The sequence below is a fragment of the Hemiscyllium ocellatum genome, chromosome 31 (assembly GCF_020745735.1).
Source record: "Hemiscyllium ocellatum isolate sHemOce1 chromosome 31, sHemOce1.pat.X.cur, whole genome shotgun sequence".
Classification (NCBI taxonomy): Eukaryota; Metazoa; Chordata; class Chondrichthyes; order Orectolobiformes; family Hemiscylliidae; genus Hemiscyllium; species Hemiscyllium ocellatum.
This window is the reverse complement of record NC_083431.1, coordinates 32275292-32298423: the sequence shown is the minus strand read 5'-3', so window position 1 is coordinate 32298423 and position 23132 is coordinate 32275292. Positions and strand designations below refer to the sequence as shown.

Sequence of the window (23132 nt, the reverse complement as noted above, 5' to 3'; positions counted from 1 at the left end):
GCTCTGCCAGTGTGACACTGTTGTATGCTTTGCGCCAGCTTCAAATATCCATTGTATTTCTCGCCAAATATGTCCATATAGGGCATCTAAAATGACACATGATTCTACATAAATCAGAAACAAAAACAGAAATTGCTGAAAAAACTCAGGAGGTCTGGCAGCCCATATATGAAGAGAAAGCAGAGTTAATGCTTTGTCCAGTGAACCCTCTTTATCAGTACACCAGTGTTACATCCTTGATCAAAGATTTCAAATAGGAATCACTATAGCAAAAGAGTGGGGGGGAGAGGAGCATTGACCTACCATGTTCTATAAAACATAGAATGCACTGATAGAAGTTGACAGAGACAAATACTTGCAATGCACCCACACCTGCCGCACCCACCCCCATCCCCAATAATGACAAATCTTGATGTAGTCATTCACACAAACTACCAAGAACATTTGTTTCCAATTATGCATCAGCAAACTTTCTTCCCAAGGACAGTCCTAAAATGGAACAAGCTGCCACATTATTTCAATTATTCAAACCCATTGCGAGATTATAATGTCATAATTTTTTAATATGTGATTTCTGTCATTAATCAAGGCACCGGAATTTAGTAACTTAAACACATTTTACTGTATTTTTGTAACAATACAAGTGACAAAAAATATATTGTATTCTATCAATTTGGGACTATTATGAACCTTCTGCAGCCATCAAAGCCCAATAACTTGAACCCAATGCTTCTGACGCCAAGGTAGGGAGGCTACTGACTGCACTTCCTAGACACAAGCTTACCCTTTTAAAAAAAATGTCATAATACACACCAGGAATGCCAGACTTAAAACAAAAAATACATTTGAAATGATAAATGGATAAAACTGTACTTCCATGTCAAATCGAAACATTCTACTATTAATACATTGCAGTCTTCAAAAAAAAATCCATGTCTTCATTGTGGCTAAAAAAACCCTTTTTGTTTAAATTGCTTCATTGTTCACCTTTTTTTTAAATAAGAGCAACCCATTTTGCTTTTTCCTTTGCCTGAAGTTAAGCTGTCAAGGTTGAAGATTACATGTTATCTGAAGCGAAAGATCAAAGATGAATGTTCGAGTAGCCCCTTGGCTCTCATTAATACCCATCACACTAACTATAACATCCTGTTGTTCAAACAGCAAATGCAACTAGCGCCCAAACACCAATTATAACATATTCGACTTTGATGGCTCTTTACAAGATCTTCAATAACTTGAGGTCAACGTAAAACAATACACACCAGTGCTGATGTCAGTCAAATCAAACAAGTTTTGTCAGCTCAGACAAGCAAACGAGAACTTGTCTACACTGTCCGGAGAATTCCATATGAAATATAGTGGATAGAGCAATGGGAAGGGATTATTTTCCTTCAGTAGTGGACTTCAGACAGGTGGTTTAAGAAGAAAAAGTGAGGTGAAAGAAATGTCACAACTTCATTTTTAAATCTGATCACAGCGACACGTTTGGCTTCACTGTGTTTGTAGAAATTTACAGACTCCATCTGCATGTATTCATCCCCACCTCAGAAAAATTATGTAATTCTCACTTGCAACTTAGCTTTCTGTACTTAAACATACACTAGCAATGTTCTAATATTATGGTCAGTCTTTTTTTGTTTACCTTTTTCATAACCGTACTGTGTCAACCAGTCTAGACCACATCTCATCATCATCCTTCTCTCAAGTCCAATGGGGACACACTTGAGGGTATACCTATTAAAAAACTGGTGTGGCCATCCGTCATCAGATGAGTGAAGATCATGAAGCGTTACTGTGCCACATTCACATCTACCGAAGTTACACAACTCTAGGAGAGCAAAAAACAACAAATGCTGGAGATCACAGCATGTCAGGCAGCATCTATGGAAAGAGAGCAAGCTAATGTTTCGAACCTGGTGACTCTTTATTACAGCTAAAGTGAAGTGTGGGGGATGCAGCATTTATATTGGGGTGAGGGGGTGGCGTGGATGTTAGGGAGAGGAGGTCGCAGAATGCTGGGAGAGAAAAGATGTTGAAAGTTCACATTAAGTGATCAGAATGTGAGAATGGCAGACCAATGGTGGGTCTAACTGCCGGACTAGAAAGAATAGACAGTCCCACAGGAATGCGGGGAGAGGAGAGAGAGGACATGGTGACAGAGAATGTCACAAGCAAAGCTAAAAGCAAGGGAAGGAATGGGTGGTTGGTTCACGATCTGAACCAACTTGAGGTCAATATTAAATCCAGAAGGTTGTAAAATGCCTGGTCTGAAGATGAAATGTTGTTCCTCCAGTTTGTAGTGTGGAGCACTGCAGCATGCTGAGAATAGTCTCGTAGGCACATGAGCAGGCTGCAGTGTTAAAATGACCAGCCACAGGAAGGTCGGGGTCCTGCTTGCGCACTGGAGATGTTCCGCAAAGTGGTCACCCAGTCTATGTACAGTAGATTTAGGAGAGCGAAGCCAATCCTAACTTCTTTTCTCCATTCAACAACAATCTTTGTAAACTCATTTTCCCTCGCTTCCTCAATCATCACATTGAACAAAAAAGGGACACATCTGCCACTGAATGAGAAGCACAATCTAGTCAGTTATTTCTGTTGTTTTTCACTTTTCTCTGCTAAAGTCAGGCTCTCTCCAGTGTATCTAACCTTGTCCTTAACTTAACCACCCATTATGTTTCTTGTTTCTCCTCTATCAATCACATGTACTGTACAAGGCCTTCTCACCCAGGTAACAAATACTTCTGCGAAGATTTTATCCTCTTTAATCATTAACTAAACAACACGTTTTTGGGCTCTCATTGTTGCAGACAGTATTCATGTTTTGCTCTCTGGTTCTTCATTCTGTCAAAACCATTGCCATCACCCCTCCATCAAATCCCCCAGCCTTGTTTACCGCTGCTGAATCCCAAAAATTCCTAGAACTCCGGATTTGAATCTTTCCCAGAAGTTTGCAATTATGTGTTGGAACAGCTCAAACAAACAGTCACAAACAAAATTCTTTGTAACTTTGACCTTATGATATTAATAACTTACCCTTCATCCCTCATCCATTCCCTAGCTTTTGACGTTATTAGCTATTCCAACCGCCCTCAAATGCTTTCCTTTATTGCCCAATTTTGTGGCATTGCTCTGACTTTGCTATACATTTACCTGTACAATCATCGGAGATTCAACAAGGGTTTTCTCCTTGCACCGACAGATTGTTACCACTGAATTCTTCTGAGGATCTTCCTTCGCTGGCTCCTCTTCTCCATCTCGATACTGTTATATGAGATTACCTGCAGCCATGAAGTTAGCTTCCACATTTGCATCCAATGCTATTTTACCACCAGATGACATATAACCTTTACGTTGTGAGGCTACTTGACAGATCATCATAGATTCAGAGAGATGTATAGCACGGTAAAGACCCTTTGGTCCAACCTGTTCATGCTGACTAGATATGCTTAATTAATCTAGCTCCATTTGCCAGCCTTTGGCCCACATCCCTCCAAACCCTTCCTATTCATATACCCATCCAGCTGCCTTTTAAATATTGCAATTGTTGCAACCAGCATCCACCACTTCCTCTGGCAGCCCATTCCATACAAACACCACATGTTGCAAGAAAACACTGCCCATGGGGGGCCCTTTTATATCGTTCCTCTCTCACCCTAAACCTATACCCGCTAGTTTTGGACTCCGCTACCCCAGGGAAAAGATCTTGTCTATTTACCCTATTCATGCCCCTCATGATTTTATAAATCTCTATAAGGTCACTCCTCAGCCTCCGACGCTTCAGGGAAAACAGCCCCAGCCTATTCAGCTTCTCCCAATTGCTCAAACCCACCAACCCTGGCAACATCTTTGTAAATCTTCTCTGAATCCTTTCAGGTTTCACAACATCTTTCGTATAAGGAGGGAGACCAGCATTGCACACAATATTCCAAAGGTGACGGAACAATGTATAGCCACAACATGATTCCCAACTCCTGTACTCAATACTCTGACCAATAAAGGAAAGCATACCAAACGCCTTCTTCGCTATCCTATCCAACTGCGACTCCACTTTCAAGGAGCTATGAACCTGCACTCCAAGGTCTCTTTGTTCAGCAACACTCTCTAGGACCTTGTCATTAAGTGTATACATCCTGCTAAGATTTGCCTGTCCAAAATTCAGCACCTCACATTTATCTAAATTAAACTCCAATTCCCACTCCTCAGCCCACTGGCCCATCTGATCAAGATCCCATTATACTCTGAGGTAAACTTCTTTACTGTCCAATACACCTCCAATTTTGGTGTCATCTGCAAACTTACTAACTGTACCTCCTATGTTCACATCCAAATCATTTAAATAAATGACGAAAAGCAGTGGACCCAGCACTGGTCCTTGTGGCACACCACTGGTCATAGGTCTCCAGTCTGAAAAGCAACCCTCCACCACCACCTCCTGTCTTCTATCTTTGAGCCAATTCTGTATCCAAATGGATAGTTCTCCCTGCATTCCATGAGATCTAACCTTGCTCACCAGTCTCCCATGGGGGAACCTTGTCGAACGCCATACTGAAGTCCATATAGATCACATCTACTGCTCTGCCCTCATCAATCCTCTTTGTTACTTCTTCAAAAAACTCAATCAAGTTTGTCAGACATGATTTCCCATGCACAAAGCCATGTTAACTATCCCTAATCAGTTCTTGCCTTTCCAAATACATGTACATCCTGTCCCTCAGGATTCCCTCCAACAACTTGCCCACCACCAACATCAGGCTCACTGGTCTATAGTTCCCTGTGTTTTCCTTACCACTTTTCTTAGAGAGGCACCACATTAGTCAACATCCAGTCTTCAGGCACCTCACCTGCGACTATCCATGATACAAATATCTCAACAAGGGGCCCAGTAATCACTCCCCTAGCTTCTCACAGACTTCTAGGGTACACCTGATCAGGTCCTGGGGAAATATCCACCTTTATGCGTTTTAAGACATCCAGCACACCCTCCTCTGTAACATGGACATTTTTCAAGAATTCACCATCTATTTCCCCACCTTGTATATCGTCCATGCCATTCTCTGCCCTAAATACTGATGCAAAATACTCATTCGTATCTCCCACATCTCGACACACAAGCTGGCTTGTAGATCTTTAAGGGTCCTGTTCTTCCCCTAGTTACCATTTTGTCCTTAATGTACTAATAAAATTTCTTTGGATTCTCCTTAAGCTATTTGCCAAAGTCAATTTGGCTTGAGCTACAATTATTTCCAGTTAAATACTGGAATGAAAGAAGCCATCACCTATAAATCCTCCCACTGATTTCATATCCTTCCCAAAAGTTTCACCTCTTTACCAGTTTCCAGCCAGACCAAATCCTTCATAGCCTCAGCATCTTGCTCAGCCTTAAGCCGAGCTCCTGACCCCATGCTCCCTTCATGATGGAGGTTGCAAATTGCCACTATAACATGGGAACAGGAGGAGACCATTCAGTATCCAGACCATGACTTTTACTCCATCTTGGTTCAATTAAAAAAGAAGTCTGCTCAAAAATTAATTGAAGAGAAGAGAGAGATGGAGAGATTTAGAAGACAACTTCCAAGAGTTAGGATCTATATAAGCTGAAAGATGGCTTCCAACAATTACGATCTGGGATGTGCATGAGAGCCTAGTTAGTGGAGTTCAGAGAGCTTGGAGGGCTGGAGGAAGTTTCAGCAACATGGAGCTGTGACGCCATAGAGAGATTCAAAAACATGAATGGGAATGCTATCACTGAGGCGTTGGTGGATTCAGAGACAACGCAGGTTAGCAAGCATAGACACAATGGGTGAATTGGACTTGGTACAAATTAGGATTCTGACAACAGAACTTTGGATGAGACGAGTGTTGGGAAGTTGGTCAGGAAAGCATCCAAATTCCACCACTGCAAGTTTTAAAATGAAGTTCAGCGAGTTTGGTCATTTGAGAAATAACAGATGATAACCACAAAAGTTGCCAGATTGTCAAGTCTAGTTCACCAAGATGGTATGGGACAGTTTGGCCTTTGTTACAATAATTTTATTTACAAAAGTGCTTCTTAATGCCCTTGGAGTATCTAATAATAGGTTACTATTACCTCACCAACATCTCTCACCTCACAAGAACAGATTAATAAAAATTTGATTTTGATAGATTCTCTGGCAGTTTGGCATGAACTGCGATGAATGAATCCCTACAGTGTGGAAGCAGACCACTTAGACTATCAATTCCACACAATCCTCCACAGAGCATTCCACCCACACTTAAGCCCCCACCCTATCCGTGTAATCCTGCATTCCCATGGCTAATCCATCTATGTTGCACACCCCTGGATACACTGGAGACAATTTAGCATGGCCAATCCACCCTAACCCACATATCTTTGGTCACTAATAGGGAATTATTTCTCCGAGAACAGCTCCAGCTTGTTCTAATTAACACACCTGCAATGTTCAACCATTATTCTCAGAATAGAGGACATAAATTCAAAAAGAAAGATGAAGTTTCTTAATCCATTTCTGTATTCCTATCACTGCCACGCAGGAGCACTTGTGTTCATGGGGATATTATTGGGGTGTCGTGGTAGTGTCATTACTCTTGGACAGGAAGGCCTGGGTTCTGCCCTACCTCCTCCAGACGTGTGTAATAACATCTCTGGACAGGTTGATTAGTAGGTTAAAATAAAAAGCTATTTAATCGCCTCACCTGTCTGCTGGCAAAAGCTAGGTTGAACCAAGAGGGATCCATGGGCTAGCTTGGCCTCTCTGTGCAGATAAACAAAAATTTTCCAGGTTCACAAACAGATGCAATTCTGTGGAATTGTGCAGCACTGCTGACTCTTGCATTTGCAAAGTCTTCACAGATTGCATCAAAGAGGATGTAGGCCATTGCAGAGTGGCTTTAACATAGCGGGCAGCAGGCTATAGAAATATACCGACTGGAAGTGACAAATGCTGACGTGAAGAAGCAATGACCAGCCAGCAAACACGCCTGAATTACAAGTCAACACATTCCTCAGAGGGTGTATTCTAACACAGGTATTACTACATGCTGTATCAACAACTGGAACTATTCATTTCTACTCTGCTTGCAGAAGACAACTGACAACAAACGAGAGAGAACATAAGTGGCACAATCCATGACATTCAACATTCAATTCTATGAGCAGGTCTCCTGAAAAATCCCTGAAAGAGAGGCCATGGCAGCAACGGGGGAGTGCTGTCAGCTCTGGTTTGTACTTCCCTTCTCTTGTTGCTCTCCCTTCTCTCTTTGATCTCCTATTCAGTGAAGGCCCGTGAAAAATCATGTTCATCAGCAGCTGAAACATGGCAACTTGTTCTGTTAATTGTCCATCGACCTGATATCATGTTCCTCTCTCCTCACAGATGCTACTTGACCTGCTGAGTATTTCTGGAATTTTCAGTTTCCATTTCGGATCTCCAGGAGCCGCACTATCTTGCTTTTGTACACTTAGTGCAATTCCCTTCTTTAAAACCTGCCATCTTTGTTTCTCTATCAGAGGATTGAGAAGTATTCAGATCACGAGGCATCTGAGTAGGGTAAATAGGGAGAAAGTGTTCCCATTTGAGGAAGCATCGTGAACCAGGAGGCTCAGATTTCAGATAATTGGCAAAAGAAGCAATAAAAACTAGAGGAGTAACATTTTGATGCAATGAGTGGTTGCAATCTAGAACGCTCTGCCTGAGAATGTGACAGAGGCAGGTTCAATTGAGGCAACAAAGAGTAAATTCTGTCTTTATCTCAAAGTAATGAACGTAAAGGGCGACGAGGAGAAGACAGAGGAATGGCATAAGGTGGACAGCTCCTTCGGAATTCTGACACAGACATGTGGGCTGAATGGCCTCCTCTTGCGCTGTAACCATTCTAGGGTTCTGAGGTATAGTACAGTAAAGCAGCCAAACCAAGTCTTCAGTGCACACCATTCCCTCCCTTAATTACCAATTCAGTTACATCTTTCCCAGAAAAACAAAGTGAATTTGAAATGAGAGCACAGGACAGCAACTGCACTTTGTGAGTGAGCCCAAGTAGTAGGCAATGAATGGCAGAGAAGCAAGTAGCTATCTGTAAGGTCAGTTTGTGGGACCAGAGTTAATGAAGGATACTGTGCATTTTAAGCAGAAATGGGGGATCATACCAAGCCATGTGCTGAGAATACAACCTCATTTGGAATTGTCCCTAGGCTATACACAGCCCGGTATCAAATATTTCACTTGCCACATTTTTTCTTCAAAACTCTAGGATAATGTCCATCATGATCTGGGCATTTGTCTGTTCAAGTTACCTACGCAGTAATACTTTTCCAAATATTATAACTTTTCTGAGTTGCTTCCTCACTTCAATTTCCTGATTTTCAACTGCTTCTGAGACATTACTTTATCTTCTCTACCCTACTCAGATGTCTCGTGATCTGAACACCTCTCAATCCTCTGATAGAGAAACAAAGATGGCAGGTTATAAAGAAGGAATTGCATTAAATGTACAAAAGCAAAATAGTGTCACTCCTGGAGATCTCAAATGGAGACAGAAAATTCTGGAAATACACAGCAGGTCAAGCAGCATCCACGAGGAGAGAGGAACGTGATATGAAGTTGATGAACAGAACAAGTTGCCATGTTTCAACTGTTGATGAACATGATGTTTCAGCTGTTGATGAACATGATGTTTTCATGGGCCTTCACTGAACGGGAGATCCAAGTGAGAGGGGACAGCAGTAAAGACTCATGCAAAATATTTGTTCAATTTATCTGCCATCTCCTTGTGTAACTACATCAATTCTCTAGGCTCACTTCCTACAAGATCAATGCTAACTTTGTTAGCTTTTCTTTCTAAAAATAAATCACAGAAACTCTACCATCCTGTTTTAATATTTCTGACTAGCCTTCTCTTGCAGCTTTACTTTTCCTCAGTTTATTAATTTTTTAAAATCTTTTTTGATATTGTCCAACCTTCCGATGTGCCATCTATTTTGTGTACAATTTTATGCCTTTTCTTTAAGTTTGACACTACTCTTATCCTTTTTGGTTAATCACTGACAGCGATTTTTTTTTATTTCTTGGTATGTATCTAATGTCAAAGAGAAGTAGCTGTCAATGAGACCAACTGAAGGTAACAGTAATAGTGGCAACTGGGAACCCAAGGCAGGATCATCCTGGTAAGTAACAATATAACTCTGAAGGGTTAAACTTAACTGAGTAGACCGTGGAGTAAAATTATGGTACAGATACCTGGTGGAAGTGGAGAGATATTCACACAGAGCGAGAGAGAACCCGGCCACATGACAGACTGGTGCTCATTCAGTGCATCAATTGCTTTTCTTAACTTTTTATAAATGTACAGTCTATCAAATGCACTGTACGTCGGGGAGGGGTTGCCTCTGTACAAGTGCAAGGCTACTTTAAATGCAGGATCATCAGAACAGGGACAGCAGGCATCAATTCAATTTCCGACGTTAACATCAAATTACTTATTTAATTTCACGCCTGATGAAGCATCATATAGCTACACACAGAATCATTTCACTTCATTTGTTATGCCATGTTTTTTCAGTTCTTAGCTTGTCTGCCAACTGACAATTTTAATTACGACATGAATTTGATTGCACTTTTGACTAATTAGCACATCAAACACAAACCATTTAAACACCCTACATTTCACATAAAGGTGTGTGCGCATATATCGGCATGATGCCCAGTGCTTGCTGATAACAGTGTATATTTAAGGAGGTCTTGGGTGTGGGGGGTGCGGGGGGAAGGAGAGAGATGGAGGGCAACACAGTGGTGAAGATCATTAGCCAGATGTCTTATACTTACATCACTCAGTCTTTCATGTGAGCAGCTCCGGTTGGAAGCCTTAGAATCACTGCTGACACTTTCACTGTCACTGTCCCTGCAGCTGTGCTGAGAAGGCTTGAGCTACAAAGCAAAGAGAAAAAAAGATGAAAGCTATAAAGATGGAGGTAGGGACAGTCTTATCAGTCTCCAGCAGCAAACTCGGAGAAAGCAGTAGGAGTCATTTTCCCGACACAATCAAAAAAATACATTTAAGGAATGGAAAATGATATGACCCAAACGTCTGAGCTTAACGGTCTGGAGAACAGTGCAAAGTGTTTGTGAACTTCTCATCAGAGCCAAGTCAGGATTTATTAGCTTGCTTTGGTGCATTTTTCAACCGGTTATCATAGCCAACCCCCCCTCAGATTCTCTTTTAACTGTTTATGCATGAAGAGCCAACAAAGTGAACCAAGCCAAAAAGCCACCTACTTGTAAAGTGGGTGCATCACATAATACGGTGGGAATTGTTTACCACTATGGGCTATTTCACATGGTAGCGTATTTGTACAAGTTGTACTTTATAGGACAATAAAAATGAGGTCAGAGAGAGAAAAAAAATTGCCATTTACCAACACCATCCATCATTTACAGCAAACAGCAGAAAAAAAAACACCCTGGAGTAAAACACATAATTAAAATGAAACAGCCTTTTTTGTAGCCATTAGCACTTTGAATGGATGCTTTTCCTAAGAGGACTGCAACTGGGTCAAAGGCAGAGAATCGCTTTGTCGCCTAAATAGGAAATGTGAGAAGAATGAGATGCCACTGGCAGCTACTATTCAGCCTGATGTGCATATCATGCTACACAAAAATAGCTGAAAGGGACATAATATACTGGATGGAAAGAGGAGGGACCTCTCTCAATGGAGTTGTGGAGAGAAGACTATTTGAATCCACTAATTGTTTTACTTAGTAAAGCTTCTATAACGATGAAATGACAAATCCAATGGTCAAAAACACGCAAACGAAGATGGACTTAGGGTGTGGAGAGCACAGAGCAATCCGAACAAAGAATTTATTTTCACCAATGATGCCAAGTTTAATCCATCACTTTTATAATATGTATCAAGTTATTTAATATTGATGCTTACTAAGCTTGTCACTTTGCCATATTGCCCTATTAGGCGGTAATTTAGTCTTCTAGAAAGTCAATGTGTCAGCACTAACTGTTTAAAGGCCATCTTTGCAGTTATTCTTTTCTGCACTTTCCAATTGGTGGTAAGTGATACCTCTGGCTAGTTAAATCAGCAAATACTTCATTGAATGTATCAAGACTGAACTTGGCAGCCACCTTGTTCAACATTGTTGTTAAGTTTCACAAACAAGACAAGGAAAAGAGATTATGAAATGAGGAACCAGTAACCTCAAACTGGCTATCCAACATGTCAACAGAAATACAATAGGGGAAAACTCTAACTGTAGAGTTTGACAGCACCCATATAGCAATTCCCTCCTGTAAAGGTGCACCTATACTCTTACATGTTGAAGCTTTTCATATTACATTTGTTAAATTGCATAAACAGAAGGTAGAAATTCCAATCAGTGAATTTTACATATCAATGCTTGGGGTGCTGACGATAATTTGTTATGCATTACATTACACAAGTTGTCATTGAGATTTTTTTTAAATGGTACTTTGGGCAATTTAATATTAACATGCTCAGCATTCACCAATTGGAATTAACATCCTATGATGTCTATTCAGGGAAGAGAACTCAATGTAATAAAACTGATTTACCACAAGGCGAGAGTGAAGAGTTCATCTGTTTACTATGTGTGATAGATCACAAATCTGAATATAAGGAGCATTTATAGTTTTGCTACAGATAGCACCAGAAATCTCGATACAAGAACTGATCTGTAAGTGCAAACTCCACCTGCAAATAAAATAATATAATATAATATAAATCATTAAATTTATATTATTATAGGATCTTATCAGATTTTCACCTCTTCTGTTTGCCCTTTCTGTTGAGGAACATCTACATTAAGATAAAGTAGAATTCTATAGGGCAAGGTCAAATAAATTCATACTCTTGGTTTCTTGGATCTCTTACCATTCTTTAATTTAACAGGTGCACAAAATCTATGCGTCGACCTATCAATTTTGAATTTCACCCTTTGAAAGGTGTCAGAGTGGGCTCAAGGTGAGTTGTTCTTCGATGTTGCCTCCTTTTTATTGAAATGTTATGTTTGACACACACAAATCTTCCTTGTACAGCTTTGTCAAACTGGCAGCTTAGTGTGAACAGGAAACTGTGCCTCAGGATTCTGTGACATAGATGCAGAGGCAGGAAGTCATCCTTATGGCCTACACACAAGGTTGTGAACAACACATTGACAGTCAGTGACATTTAGAAACAATCTGTACAACCTTTATCTGCTATTCACAAAGCAACAAATTGGAGCACAAGGTAGTCCATGTATAAACCCAACCAGAAGGCAATATTGAAATTATTGAACATATTGTACGTATCCTTAATACATACAGTAAAACAAAGTAGTAATCAAAGATCTGATCAATCCAATTTCAAGGTTATGAAATAAACACTTTTCATACCATAATAACAATTCAGCAAAAGTTCCTTTCAAGTTTAAATCAAATATTAGAATTCTTGTAAATATCCCTAAGTATTTTAGCTCCATATGTTTAAATACTTGAAACAATAGAATTTATAAACCTAAACATTTCTTTGAATTCTAGAGTTTAATGTACAGTGGTGGAGTCCATTTTGATAGGAATATTATATAATCAAAATATTCAAATTTCTAACACTATATATCTTTCACTCACCTTAAATGCTTCATTTATACCAGAATGTGATTTTCTTTTCACAAAATACAGTCGTTTAACAACAACCAACAGGCTAATTTCCTCACTCTTCAAAACATGCCAAGGAATTAACTTATACAGCACCCTTTTCATTTAACTTGCACCATCAAAACTGCCAGGAACTACATCTGTCATTGATTTCCACACAGCAAGTGTTCTGTTTTTATAACACAGTTATTTAAAGAAGAATTTTTCCACTCTGTCTCATTTTAGTTTATCATGCACAATTTACAACTGTTTTTAATAAGCAATCAGCATGTATCCCTGGAATAATGTGAACAAGACCATATCCACGTTACTGATGGTTTTTTTAAACCTAATTTATCCTTCTTTGATGTTTAATGGTTAGCTGTTGAAAGAAAAATGAGCGCAAACCTGTTAACACTTTAAAAACTACATTAACTCTTATGAGGCATTGAAAAGGCACAGAATGGAGAGACGCCATTGGAAAAAAATTCAATAAGAAACAACAGTACCCTTAACACAATATCCAACCTTCAGGTGCACTCAAGTGCAATTTGCTAAGTGCCAAATTAGTATTTGTAGTGACCCACAGTATAGATGTCACTTATCAACTGTACCCGAAGCAAAGATAAGTAAGCTATGTGCCACCAAAACGTGGCCAACAGGCTTGTGGACATCACAACGCTGCGATTCCTATTCAAAAGAAATACTCCTGTTGCATTTCCGGTTACAGTACAAACACAATAATTTGCATTTACACAACACCTTTAACTTTGTCAAACATCCCAATCAATTCATAGGCATGTCACAAAGAGAATGCAAGACTGAACAATGAACAACACCACAGACCATCATCAAAGGTGTTATTCTACCACTCAATCAAATGGATATCTATCAGCAAGATAAGACTCATTTACTGAGGGTCTTGTGGCACAGTGGGGGTGTCCCTACCTCAGGGCCACATGTTCTCCGTTCAGGTCTGACCTCAAAATGTGACATCCATGGATGTGTGTCATAACACATCCAAACAGATCGATGAAAAGTATTTCATCTACCCATTAATTGATCCACTTCCCAATAAACTTCTGAGGATTTCCTAGACATACAAATGACAGGATTTACTTTTGCTCTTGACAGAATCAGTGCTGTGTTATGTCTCATGGTCAGAATGTTAATATATCTTTAAAAGACAAACTCATGATATCATCACAGTATCACTGCACTTGGCCCGAGGGTATAAAGTCTCAAATGTCATCTTCACTCAGATCACTTGAAGCATGGCATGGTAATGAAAGCACAATGCTCAAACAGCTTAATGTGGCCCAGACACTGATGTGCTTGTGAAAGTAATATTTCCATAACTTAGTGAACTATTATCAATGTCTGTTGGATTCTTCAATATCATTATTATCCATGTCTAGTTTTGTATGCTATGAGGGATAACATAAATGATGCTGCCTCAGGCAGAATACCCTGTTGGAGGTAAAACCCACATCATCCAGGACCACCTGCTGTTTACATTATTACTTCTCTCAGATATGGCAGCTCTGTAATTACAGGTCTGCTTCATTATGCTGACTGTCTATTAACTTGTGATTTTCACATCAGACCGTAATTTCAATTTGCCAAAAAAAGTAATTAATATACCTAATTTTATTTTTCTGAAGAACAAAACATTAGTTGAAAAATTCTGGAAAGGAGCAAGTAAAATAAACATCTGCAGGAGACCCATCTCATGCAAATTAATCTCAACTTCAGTATTCATATCCACTCACACAAATTTAGCAATTTACTGCTATAGAATCAGATTATGATGTATTTTAAATTTTATTTTGACATCAAAATTCAGGGAGGGTAGATCAAGGTCTCTATTAGCATGACAGAGCTCTGATTTTATTTTGTGTGAATCCAATTGGATAGTTCTTTTGAGAGAGTCAGCAGAGCTGATGATGAATTGAATAGTTCATTTGTTTCTATAATTTTATAATGAGCTATCATGGCAAATGATTGGTCAGCAAGGAAACTTTTAACAGGTGGCAAAAAGGAGATGAGAGACAGAGAGAGAGGCAGAAAGCTTTATGGGGTTAATTCCTGAGCTCCAAACCAACACAGCCAAAGGTGAAGCAAAGAAAATTGGGAGTACTGAAAATTGGGAGTACTATAAGGTGTGAAACGGAATTTAGGCAAAAATAAAAATGTTGTGGTTGGGTTTCAACTCACCACCAAAGCTTAATGTGAGCCCTAATGACTTAACTGTCAGTGAGGACGTCAGGGAGAACTGAGTGCTGATCAACTGATCAACAAGGTTAAGGTATTATGGGCTCTTGGCATTAATGCAGCATTTGTTCGTGAACACAGCTTTAAGCATTAGATGTTTTCATTATGAGTGCATTGCCCAAGGTGGAGATGACAGACAAAAAATGCTTTGGATTTGGTGGGTTTTATAATGGGATTTTCACACTGCATTTATACTGCTGCAAGCTAACAAGGGTATTAACGTTAAGTCCAATGGGGCTGTGGTAGCTGACAGCAAAAGCAAAGTACAATTTGCCAGACAAGAATATTTGAGCATTCTCTGCTGCCCCCAACAGCCATACTTCTTCCTTCATCTGGGAGGCAGAATTTTTTTCAGAGTGCGTTCTCTTCATAATCAGTATACAGGACACACACTGACAAAAGCATTGACAAGGAAATCCAACAAATAGCTAGCTGACAAGTTCAATAAATCCACTAACTGAAAACTGCACTAAGTATAAACCACAGGACATGCAAGTTCCACTGTGAATACATCCAGGGCACAGGAATTATTATGGATCAAGTAGGAAGGAAACAACCATTCTATTGTTTGTAAAACAGGCAGGTATGGCAGAAGTATCTGATGGTAATCTTTGCTCATCAGTGTTCTTTGAGGATGAATTGGTTTCCATGGAATTCTTAAGAAGGACCTGTTGCATAATACATAGCGTCTCCATTCCCGACCCGGAACTCCCACTCCAGAAACTGATTGTCACAGGAGGTTATGGAGTTAAGAGTCATGGAAATGAAACTTTTGTCGAACCAATCCACATACGATCATAATATGACCAAACAGGACGAGAGTCAACTTGTAAATCCTTCCAGCATAGGCCAATAGCAAATGCCAAATGCAGAAGAGATTCCTGGACAGCAATGTGATGCGAAGAAATTGGACCTACCTACCTTCACTATCCACAGCTCCAGGTGAAACCAGGCATTCAAAGTTCAAGTTTGTCACAACAACTGTTACTTCTTGAAGGGCCAGTTGACTCACTTGGTTGGACAACCTATGCTATGTATCAGATGGGTGCCAACAGCAGAGAGTTAGATCCCTGCTGTAACTGCCGTAGATTGGGGACCTGTTTCTTTGCCCTGCCTGTGATGAATGTCATGGCAGTGTGGATTGGATCTGTCTTCAGGCAGAGAATGCAAGATGATTATGACAACCCCTTACTTGATGAAGTAGCTACATGTTCCCACTGGCAGAGCAGATAAAAGTTACAAGTGAATTTAAAGGCCTGTTACTGGAGCTGAAATTCAAACTGATCCTTGCTCAATGACCCGGAGGTATATTTCTCTCCATAAGCCACGTGTGAACATTGGCTCATTAAGCCACATTCTTAGGGTTATAGAGATATGCAGCATGGAAACAGACCTTTTGCTCCAACTCATCCATGCCAAACAGATATCCCAACCTAATCTAGTCCCACATGCCAACACCCAGCCCAAATCCCTCTAAACTTTTCCTTTTTATATTCCCATCCACGTGCCTTTTAAATGCTGTAATTGTACCAGCCTCCACCACTTCCTCTGGGAGCTCGTTCCATACATGCACCACCCTCTGCGTGAAAATATCAAATTTTCATGACTGCATAAACCGGGCTTTCACATCCAGCATAGTATTGAAGGAACACTGCACTCTGGAGCGGTGCCATCTTTCATTAAGTTATCAACCTGAGGCCTTGTCTGTCCTCTCAGGTGAAAGATAACATTACACTACTTTGAAGAGGAGCTTTGGGAGTTCTCTCCAGTCCCCTAGCCAATATTGATCTCGAATCCAACATTGCTAAAACAGATTATTTCAGAACTGGTTATGGGACATGCTGTGTGTAAATTGATTGCTGTATTTCCTTCATTAGAACAGTGTCCACACCTCAAAAGTGCTTCATTAGCTGCAACACGTTTTGGGATAACCCAAGGTCACAAAAGGTTCCGTTTCTTCTCATCAATAAACTGGCACGAGTGCAGAGTAGCATTTGCTCCCATGGCTCCAGTTATATTCCCATGTACTTTTCCAACAAAATTAGTGATAAGAAAATATAGCACTTAGCCTCAAGCTAATTAATGGGTTGAAAAATGATGGGTGCCTTGGTGCTGGGAAGGTGGCTGACAGAGATAAAATGGTTACTAAAACTGAGAATTTTGTTAAAAATCCTGTCTTTCTGTAGCAGCATAAAGGTATGCTGCAGTTTTCAGTCATTGAGATTCTATGTCATCAGCTCTCGGTTTCCCTTAGCAATGCCTGGCAACAGCTGCACAGTTCTGCAGTAATAAACCTGGGAGAGTTTAATGGATTTTATTGTTCTGCATCAATGTTTAAGCATCAGCATTCTTACATCCTAGGATCCCACAGTCCCGAGAGAGCTGCATCGAGGAGATCTCATTTACCTAAAAGCGTTTATAAATTTTTAATTTGATTTAACAAGTAAATTAACAAGTCCCTTATTCAAGCAAGTTTTATGGCTTCGTGTCACTCAAAAACGGCTGTGAAGGTTTTATGCTTAACCCAGTGTGCGACTGAGGGCCATTGTCATAAATTGTCTGCTTAGTGTTCACCTTTGAATAGGCACTGTGCTGCTGTCACTACTACTTCAGAGAACGGGAAGGAATGTTACTTCCAAATTATTTGCCAGGTTACAGCATAAATTCTCATTCTGGGAAAGATAAAGAAATAAACACACAATGGACATGGTCAACAGAACACAAATATGTGACTTATCCAATTTTAACATGATTCTTGAAAGAAAATGCTGAAAAAGGCAGCGATAAACAAGTATCAGTTATGTGTCTTTGCCTGTCACAGTTCTCAAACAGGGAGTGCAATAGCAGAAAACAGAAGAGTTGGAGTAGAGTGAATGACCAATTTGTTCATTGACAATAACCCTGCCATATCAGGAACTTTGTACAGCTCTAAAGCTCACACCACATGTCAACTCCTGTGTTCTTGAGCCAGACCACATCTTCCATAATCCACTAAACTCACAGATATATGGAAAATAACCTGAAACAACTCCACTTACTTAATGAGTGGAAAAAACATTGGTTCTGACTGTGAAATGGATTGCTTGGTGTGCTGCAAATATGGTGCCACAGCTGACCCGTTAAATAAAAAAGTGTACACATTGTGAATTGTTCCAGTATTCAGCCTCTCTTTTCTGTATAAGTACAAGAATAGACATGTCACGCTTAACATTGCATGAGAGAAGATTGCTGATAGATTATTACCACAATCTGAGAGATGCACAGCACTTGAGATCCACAGGCAAAGAGGGCTGCTGCAACGACGGTTGTCACAGAACTTATTTATGGGGAGAGATGTTCGGTGTTGAAGTTCTTGTAGTCATGAAACTTTTATTCAGAATTTGCACAGAGCACTGTGGCTGTGGCTGACAATCCTCTTGTAGAGAATAATCGGTTGACTTGTTTGAAAAAGTCAATATTCACCCCTTCGGAGTGTTCAGACAAAAAAAGCTTCAAGGGAATAGAATGCTCAGATCATGTACAGCATAGCAGAGTATAAAGTCATCTTGTAGTCATTACATTGTTCTCAATAGTTATTACATGCAGGTGGAACACATTTAACACAGGAACATTAAGAAGTGAAGCATAAGCAATCCAGACCCCACTCCCACTCTGGCCTGCTTTGCCGGAAAACCAAATCAGTATTAGGTCTATATAAATAGGAGCATAACGAAATGAACGATTGATGAACAGAAGTTTGAATGTTTCTTCACTCACTCCATGCAGCCTGAGAACAAAAACCTCCAGTTGTCATTCTGAACTCCTGTGGAAGTGGAGGAACACCGTAAGCTCCCAGTCTCACAAAACATTGACAGGCAAGATGGCCGTGCAATTCTTTTATATATTTACAAGTTACACTTAAAAGAAGTGAGTTTCCCCAGTAGTAACAAGAAAAAACATTTGCACTCAAATTCCTCTTCGCATTCCAATTGGGGCATTTTCTTTTTGGCAGAGAGGGGGAGGGAGGAAGAACTAGAGGAGGGGTAGGGAAAAGAACTTGCAAGAATTATTTTTTTCCTGTTCACAAATGTGGGAGTGGAGGAGATACTTGATCACATTGGAGCAGTTTCTTTAGAGGATGGGATCTTTTGTCTGTTGTTAAAATTAGGAAAATTTGCTTCCAATTTTCTCACAGTTTACTGGGGGTGGGGGGTGGGGGGGGGGGGGGAGGAAGTCTTTGAGGGTCTGATAATACAATGCTAGTTGTATTACAGTCAGCATTCTCAACCAGAGGGGAGTGTATACAGCTGAATTCTTGAACGATAAAACAGGATTAGAATATCTAAGCAAGTCCCTTGTGATCTGCAATTACCTCTATTAAATTAGCCAATCGAAAGTATCATGTCTGCATGCTCAAATCTTTATTTTCTCTTGAATTTCAAATTTTTACAATCTGAATTTTGCTGGTTAAAAATCTAGCAGAAAGTAATCCTCGATACCCCAATCACAAATAGTTACTCCAGTTAGGTACAGTTACGTCCTCCATTGATGTCCATGGATAATTTGTCAAAAGTAGCAGAGTCAAGGAAAAGCATCTGTGGCACTCTAAGAAACAGATCTGCAATTACCCCTACTAAATCAGTCAATTGAAAGTATCTAGTCCAGTGTATAGTGTTTCTGAGTAGCCTATATATACCAATCTGAATTCATGCCCTATCATGCCCAATCTCCAGCCCTACCCATAAAAGCTACCCTTGAGAAGTCTGACTCATCGCTTCTTTATCCAGATACTGACCTCTAACCACATGTTGCAGCCCTCTTCAGCCTGAGAGAGCAGAACTCACAATATGCAGTGAGTCCCAACCTTCAGGCCGGTCTGTTTTGACCTTGTATGAAAGCTATGCATTGTATTTTGCGTTGGGCTGGGTAAGTGCAGAACTAGAGGGCATAGGTTTCGGGTGAGAGAGGAAAGATATAAAAAGGACCTAAGGGGCAACTTTTGCACACAGAGGGTGGTGTGTGTATGGAATGAACAGCCAGAGGAGGTGGTGGAGGCTGGTACAGTTACAGCATTTAAAAGGCAAGTGGATGAGTATATGAATAGGAAGGGTTTAGAGGGATATGGGCTAAGTGCTGGCAAATTGGATTACACTAAGTTAGGATATCTGGTTGACATGGACGAGTTGGACCGAAGAGTCTGTTTCAGTGCTGTACAGCTCTATGACTTGAACTTACCAGTTGGAGAAGTGTGAGTTCAAGTCCCACCTGGCCCAGAAGTGTGGAATAACATCTCTGAACAATTGGATTTGAAATATCTACACCAAATGTTGGGGGCCAGTTCTTCAGCTGGATGTTTAAATTTTGCTACAAAAGACTGAAGTGAAAATTTTCTCTCCTAAAGCACCAAATGTGGTTCTACCCAGCTCAGAATCATTGATCTTATCTCAATCATTTGTGTTTTCAGCAAGAAAATATAACACAAAGGGCCTCCTTAGCCATGATCTTCAGAGAAACATAATCTGACTAGCCTGAGGCAACAACAAAAATCATGCATGTAATCCATCTGCAGTAATAACCTGTGTTATGTCTGGCTATCTTAAAATAGATGCAGTTATGATTATTGTCTTGAATCAGTGAGATTTGTATTCCTTCAGCTAATAATGTTTAATAAATGAGAACAGATTATGAACCTTGCCCACAGCACATATTCTGATTACTATAGTACAGCAACAGCACAGTAGCGTTTGAAGAAAGCAAAAATACATTACACAATAAACTTAGTATGTATTCAGAGTCAGGGCACACCATGTGATGGCAATGCAGGTTGGCATTAAGGAACAAACTCAAACCAATCGAAAATGATCATTAGGTGGAGACTTTTTATCCTTTATAAGTTGATGTTCATACGATAAAATAGAAATTAAATATTTCTAAAAGAGTAGACGTTGAAGTTTTTCATCTTGAACTCATCAAAACTAGGATGCAACAAGACACACCATGTGATACAGGAAACAGGAAGAGGATTCTGATTGGTTGGCCATCATTTCATGGAGATACAGCAAGACGACCTATCTCTCAATCTTAATTCTCAGATCAGACAGGCAGATTCTGATTGTTCAGGTCTGCCAGTCGCATCACACCAGCACCAGAATTCATCCATCACAATGCTCATTTGTGTAGTAGGCAAAACATCTTTTTGGCCATGCTGACCAGATATCCTAACCTAACTTAGTCCCATTTGCCATATCTCTTGAAACTCTTCCTATTAATATATCCATTCAGATGCCTTTTAAAGGTTGCAATTGTACCAGCCCCCACAACTTCCTCTGGCAGCTCAGTCCATACTCGTACCACCCTGTGTGTGAAAAAAATAGCCCCTGAGGTCTTGTTTATATCTTTCCTATCTCACCCATAAACCTATGTCCTCTGTTTCTGGACTCCCCCAACAAGGAGAAAAGACCTGTCTATTTACCCTATCCATGGCCTTCATGATGTTATAAACCTCTATAAGGTCACTCCCCAGCCTCCAATACCCCAGGGAAAATGGCCCAGACTATTCAGCCTCCCCTCCCACTATTGCTCAAATCCTCCAACCCTGGCAAGATCCTTGTAAATCTTTTCTGAACCCCATCAAGGTTCACAATATCGTTCCAATGGAAAGGAGACCAGAACTGCACACAATATTCCAAAAATGGCCTAACCAACCAACGATCTGTACAGAAGCAACATGACCTCCCAACTCCTGTTCTCAGTACTCTGACCAATAAAAGGAAAGCATACCAAACGTCTTCTTCACTCGCCTATCTACCTGCGAGTCTACTTTCAATGAGTTAAATGCCGACCAGACATCCCAAACCAATCTAGTCCCACCTGCCAGCACCTGGCCCATATCCCTCCAAACCCTTCCTATTCATACATCCATCCAAATGCCTCTTAAATGTTGCAATTGTACCAGCCTCCACCACATCCTCTGGCAGCTCATTCCATACACGTACCATTTTCTGCGTGAAAAAGTTGCCCCTTAGGTCTCTTTTATATCTTTCCCTCTCATCCTAAACCTATGCCTTCTAGTTCTGGACTCCCTAACCCCATGGAAAGGACTTTGCCTATTTATCCTATCCATGCCCTTCATAATTTTGTAAACCTCTATAAGGTCACCCCTCAGCCTCCGATGCTCCAGGGAAAACAGCCCCAGCCTGTTCACCCTCTCCCTGTAGCTCAGATCCTCCAACTCTCGCAACATCCTTGTAAATCTTTTCTGAACCCTTTCAAGTTTCACAACATCTTTCCGATAGGAAGGAGACCAGAATTGCACTATTCCAACAGTGGCCTAACCAATGTCCTGTACAGCCGCAACATGACCTCCCAACTCCTTTACTCAATACTCTGACCAATAAAGGAAAGCATACCAAATGCCTTCTTCACTATCCTATCTACCTGCCACTCCACTTTCAAGAAGCTATGAACCTGCACTCCAATGTTTCTTGGTTCAGCAACACTCCCTAGGACCTTACCATTAAGTGTATAAGTCCTGCTAAGATTTGCTTTCCCAAAATGCAGCACCTCGCATTTATCTGAATTACACTCCATCTGCCACTTCTCAGCCCATTGGCCCATCTGGTCAACATCCTGTTGTAATCTGACGTAACCCTCTTCGCTGTCCACTACACCTCCAATTTTGGTGTCATCTGCAAACTTACTAACTGTACCTCTTATGCTCGCATCCAAATTATTTATGTAAATGACAAAACGTAGAGGGCACAGCACCAATCATTGTGGCACTCCACTGGTCACAGGCCTCCAGTCTGAAAAACAACCATCTACCACCACCCTCTGTCTTCTACCTTTGAGCCAATTCTGTATCCTAACGGCTAGTTCTTCCTGTATTCCATGAGATCTAACCTTGCTAATCAGTCTCCCATGGGGAACCTTGTCGAACGCCTTACTGAAGTCCATATAGATCACATCTACTGCTCTGCCCTCATCAATCTTCATTGTTACTTCTTCAATCAAGTTTGTGAGACATGATTTCCCATGTACAAAGCCATGTTGACTATCCTGAATCAGTCCTTGCCTTTCCAAATACATGTACATCCTGTCCCTCAGGATTCCCTCCAACAATGAGCCCACCACCGAGGTCAGGCTCACTGGTCTATAGTTCCCTGGTTTGTCCTTACCACCCTTCTTAAACAGTGGCACCACGTTTGCCAACCTCCAGTCTTCCGGCACCTCAC

At 40.5% G+C, this 23132-nt stretch overlaps 1 protein-coding gene across 9 annotated transcripts in view; it reads right to left on the bottom strand.

The window, feature by feature from the left end:
- auts2a (activator of transcription and developmental regulator AUTS2 a) overlaps nt 1-23132 on the bottom strand; it is a 1193837-nt gene that overhangs the window by 674184 nt on the left and 496521 nt on the right. For all 9 annotated transcript variants that reach the window (XM_060847963.1, XM_060847971.1, XM_060847965.1 and 6 more), the window contains one exon: nt 9825-9926. In XM_060847963.1, coding sequence (XP_060703946.1) covers nt 9825-9926 — 102 coding nt within the window. The remainder of the gene's footprint in view (nt 1-9824; nt 9927-23132) is intronic.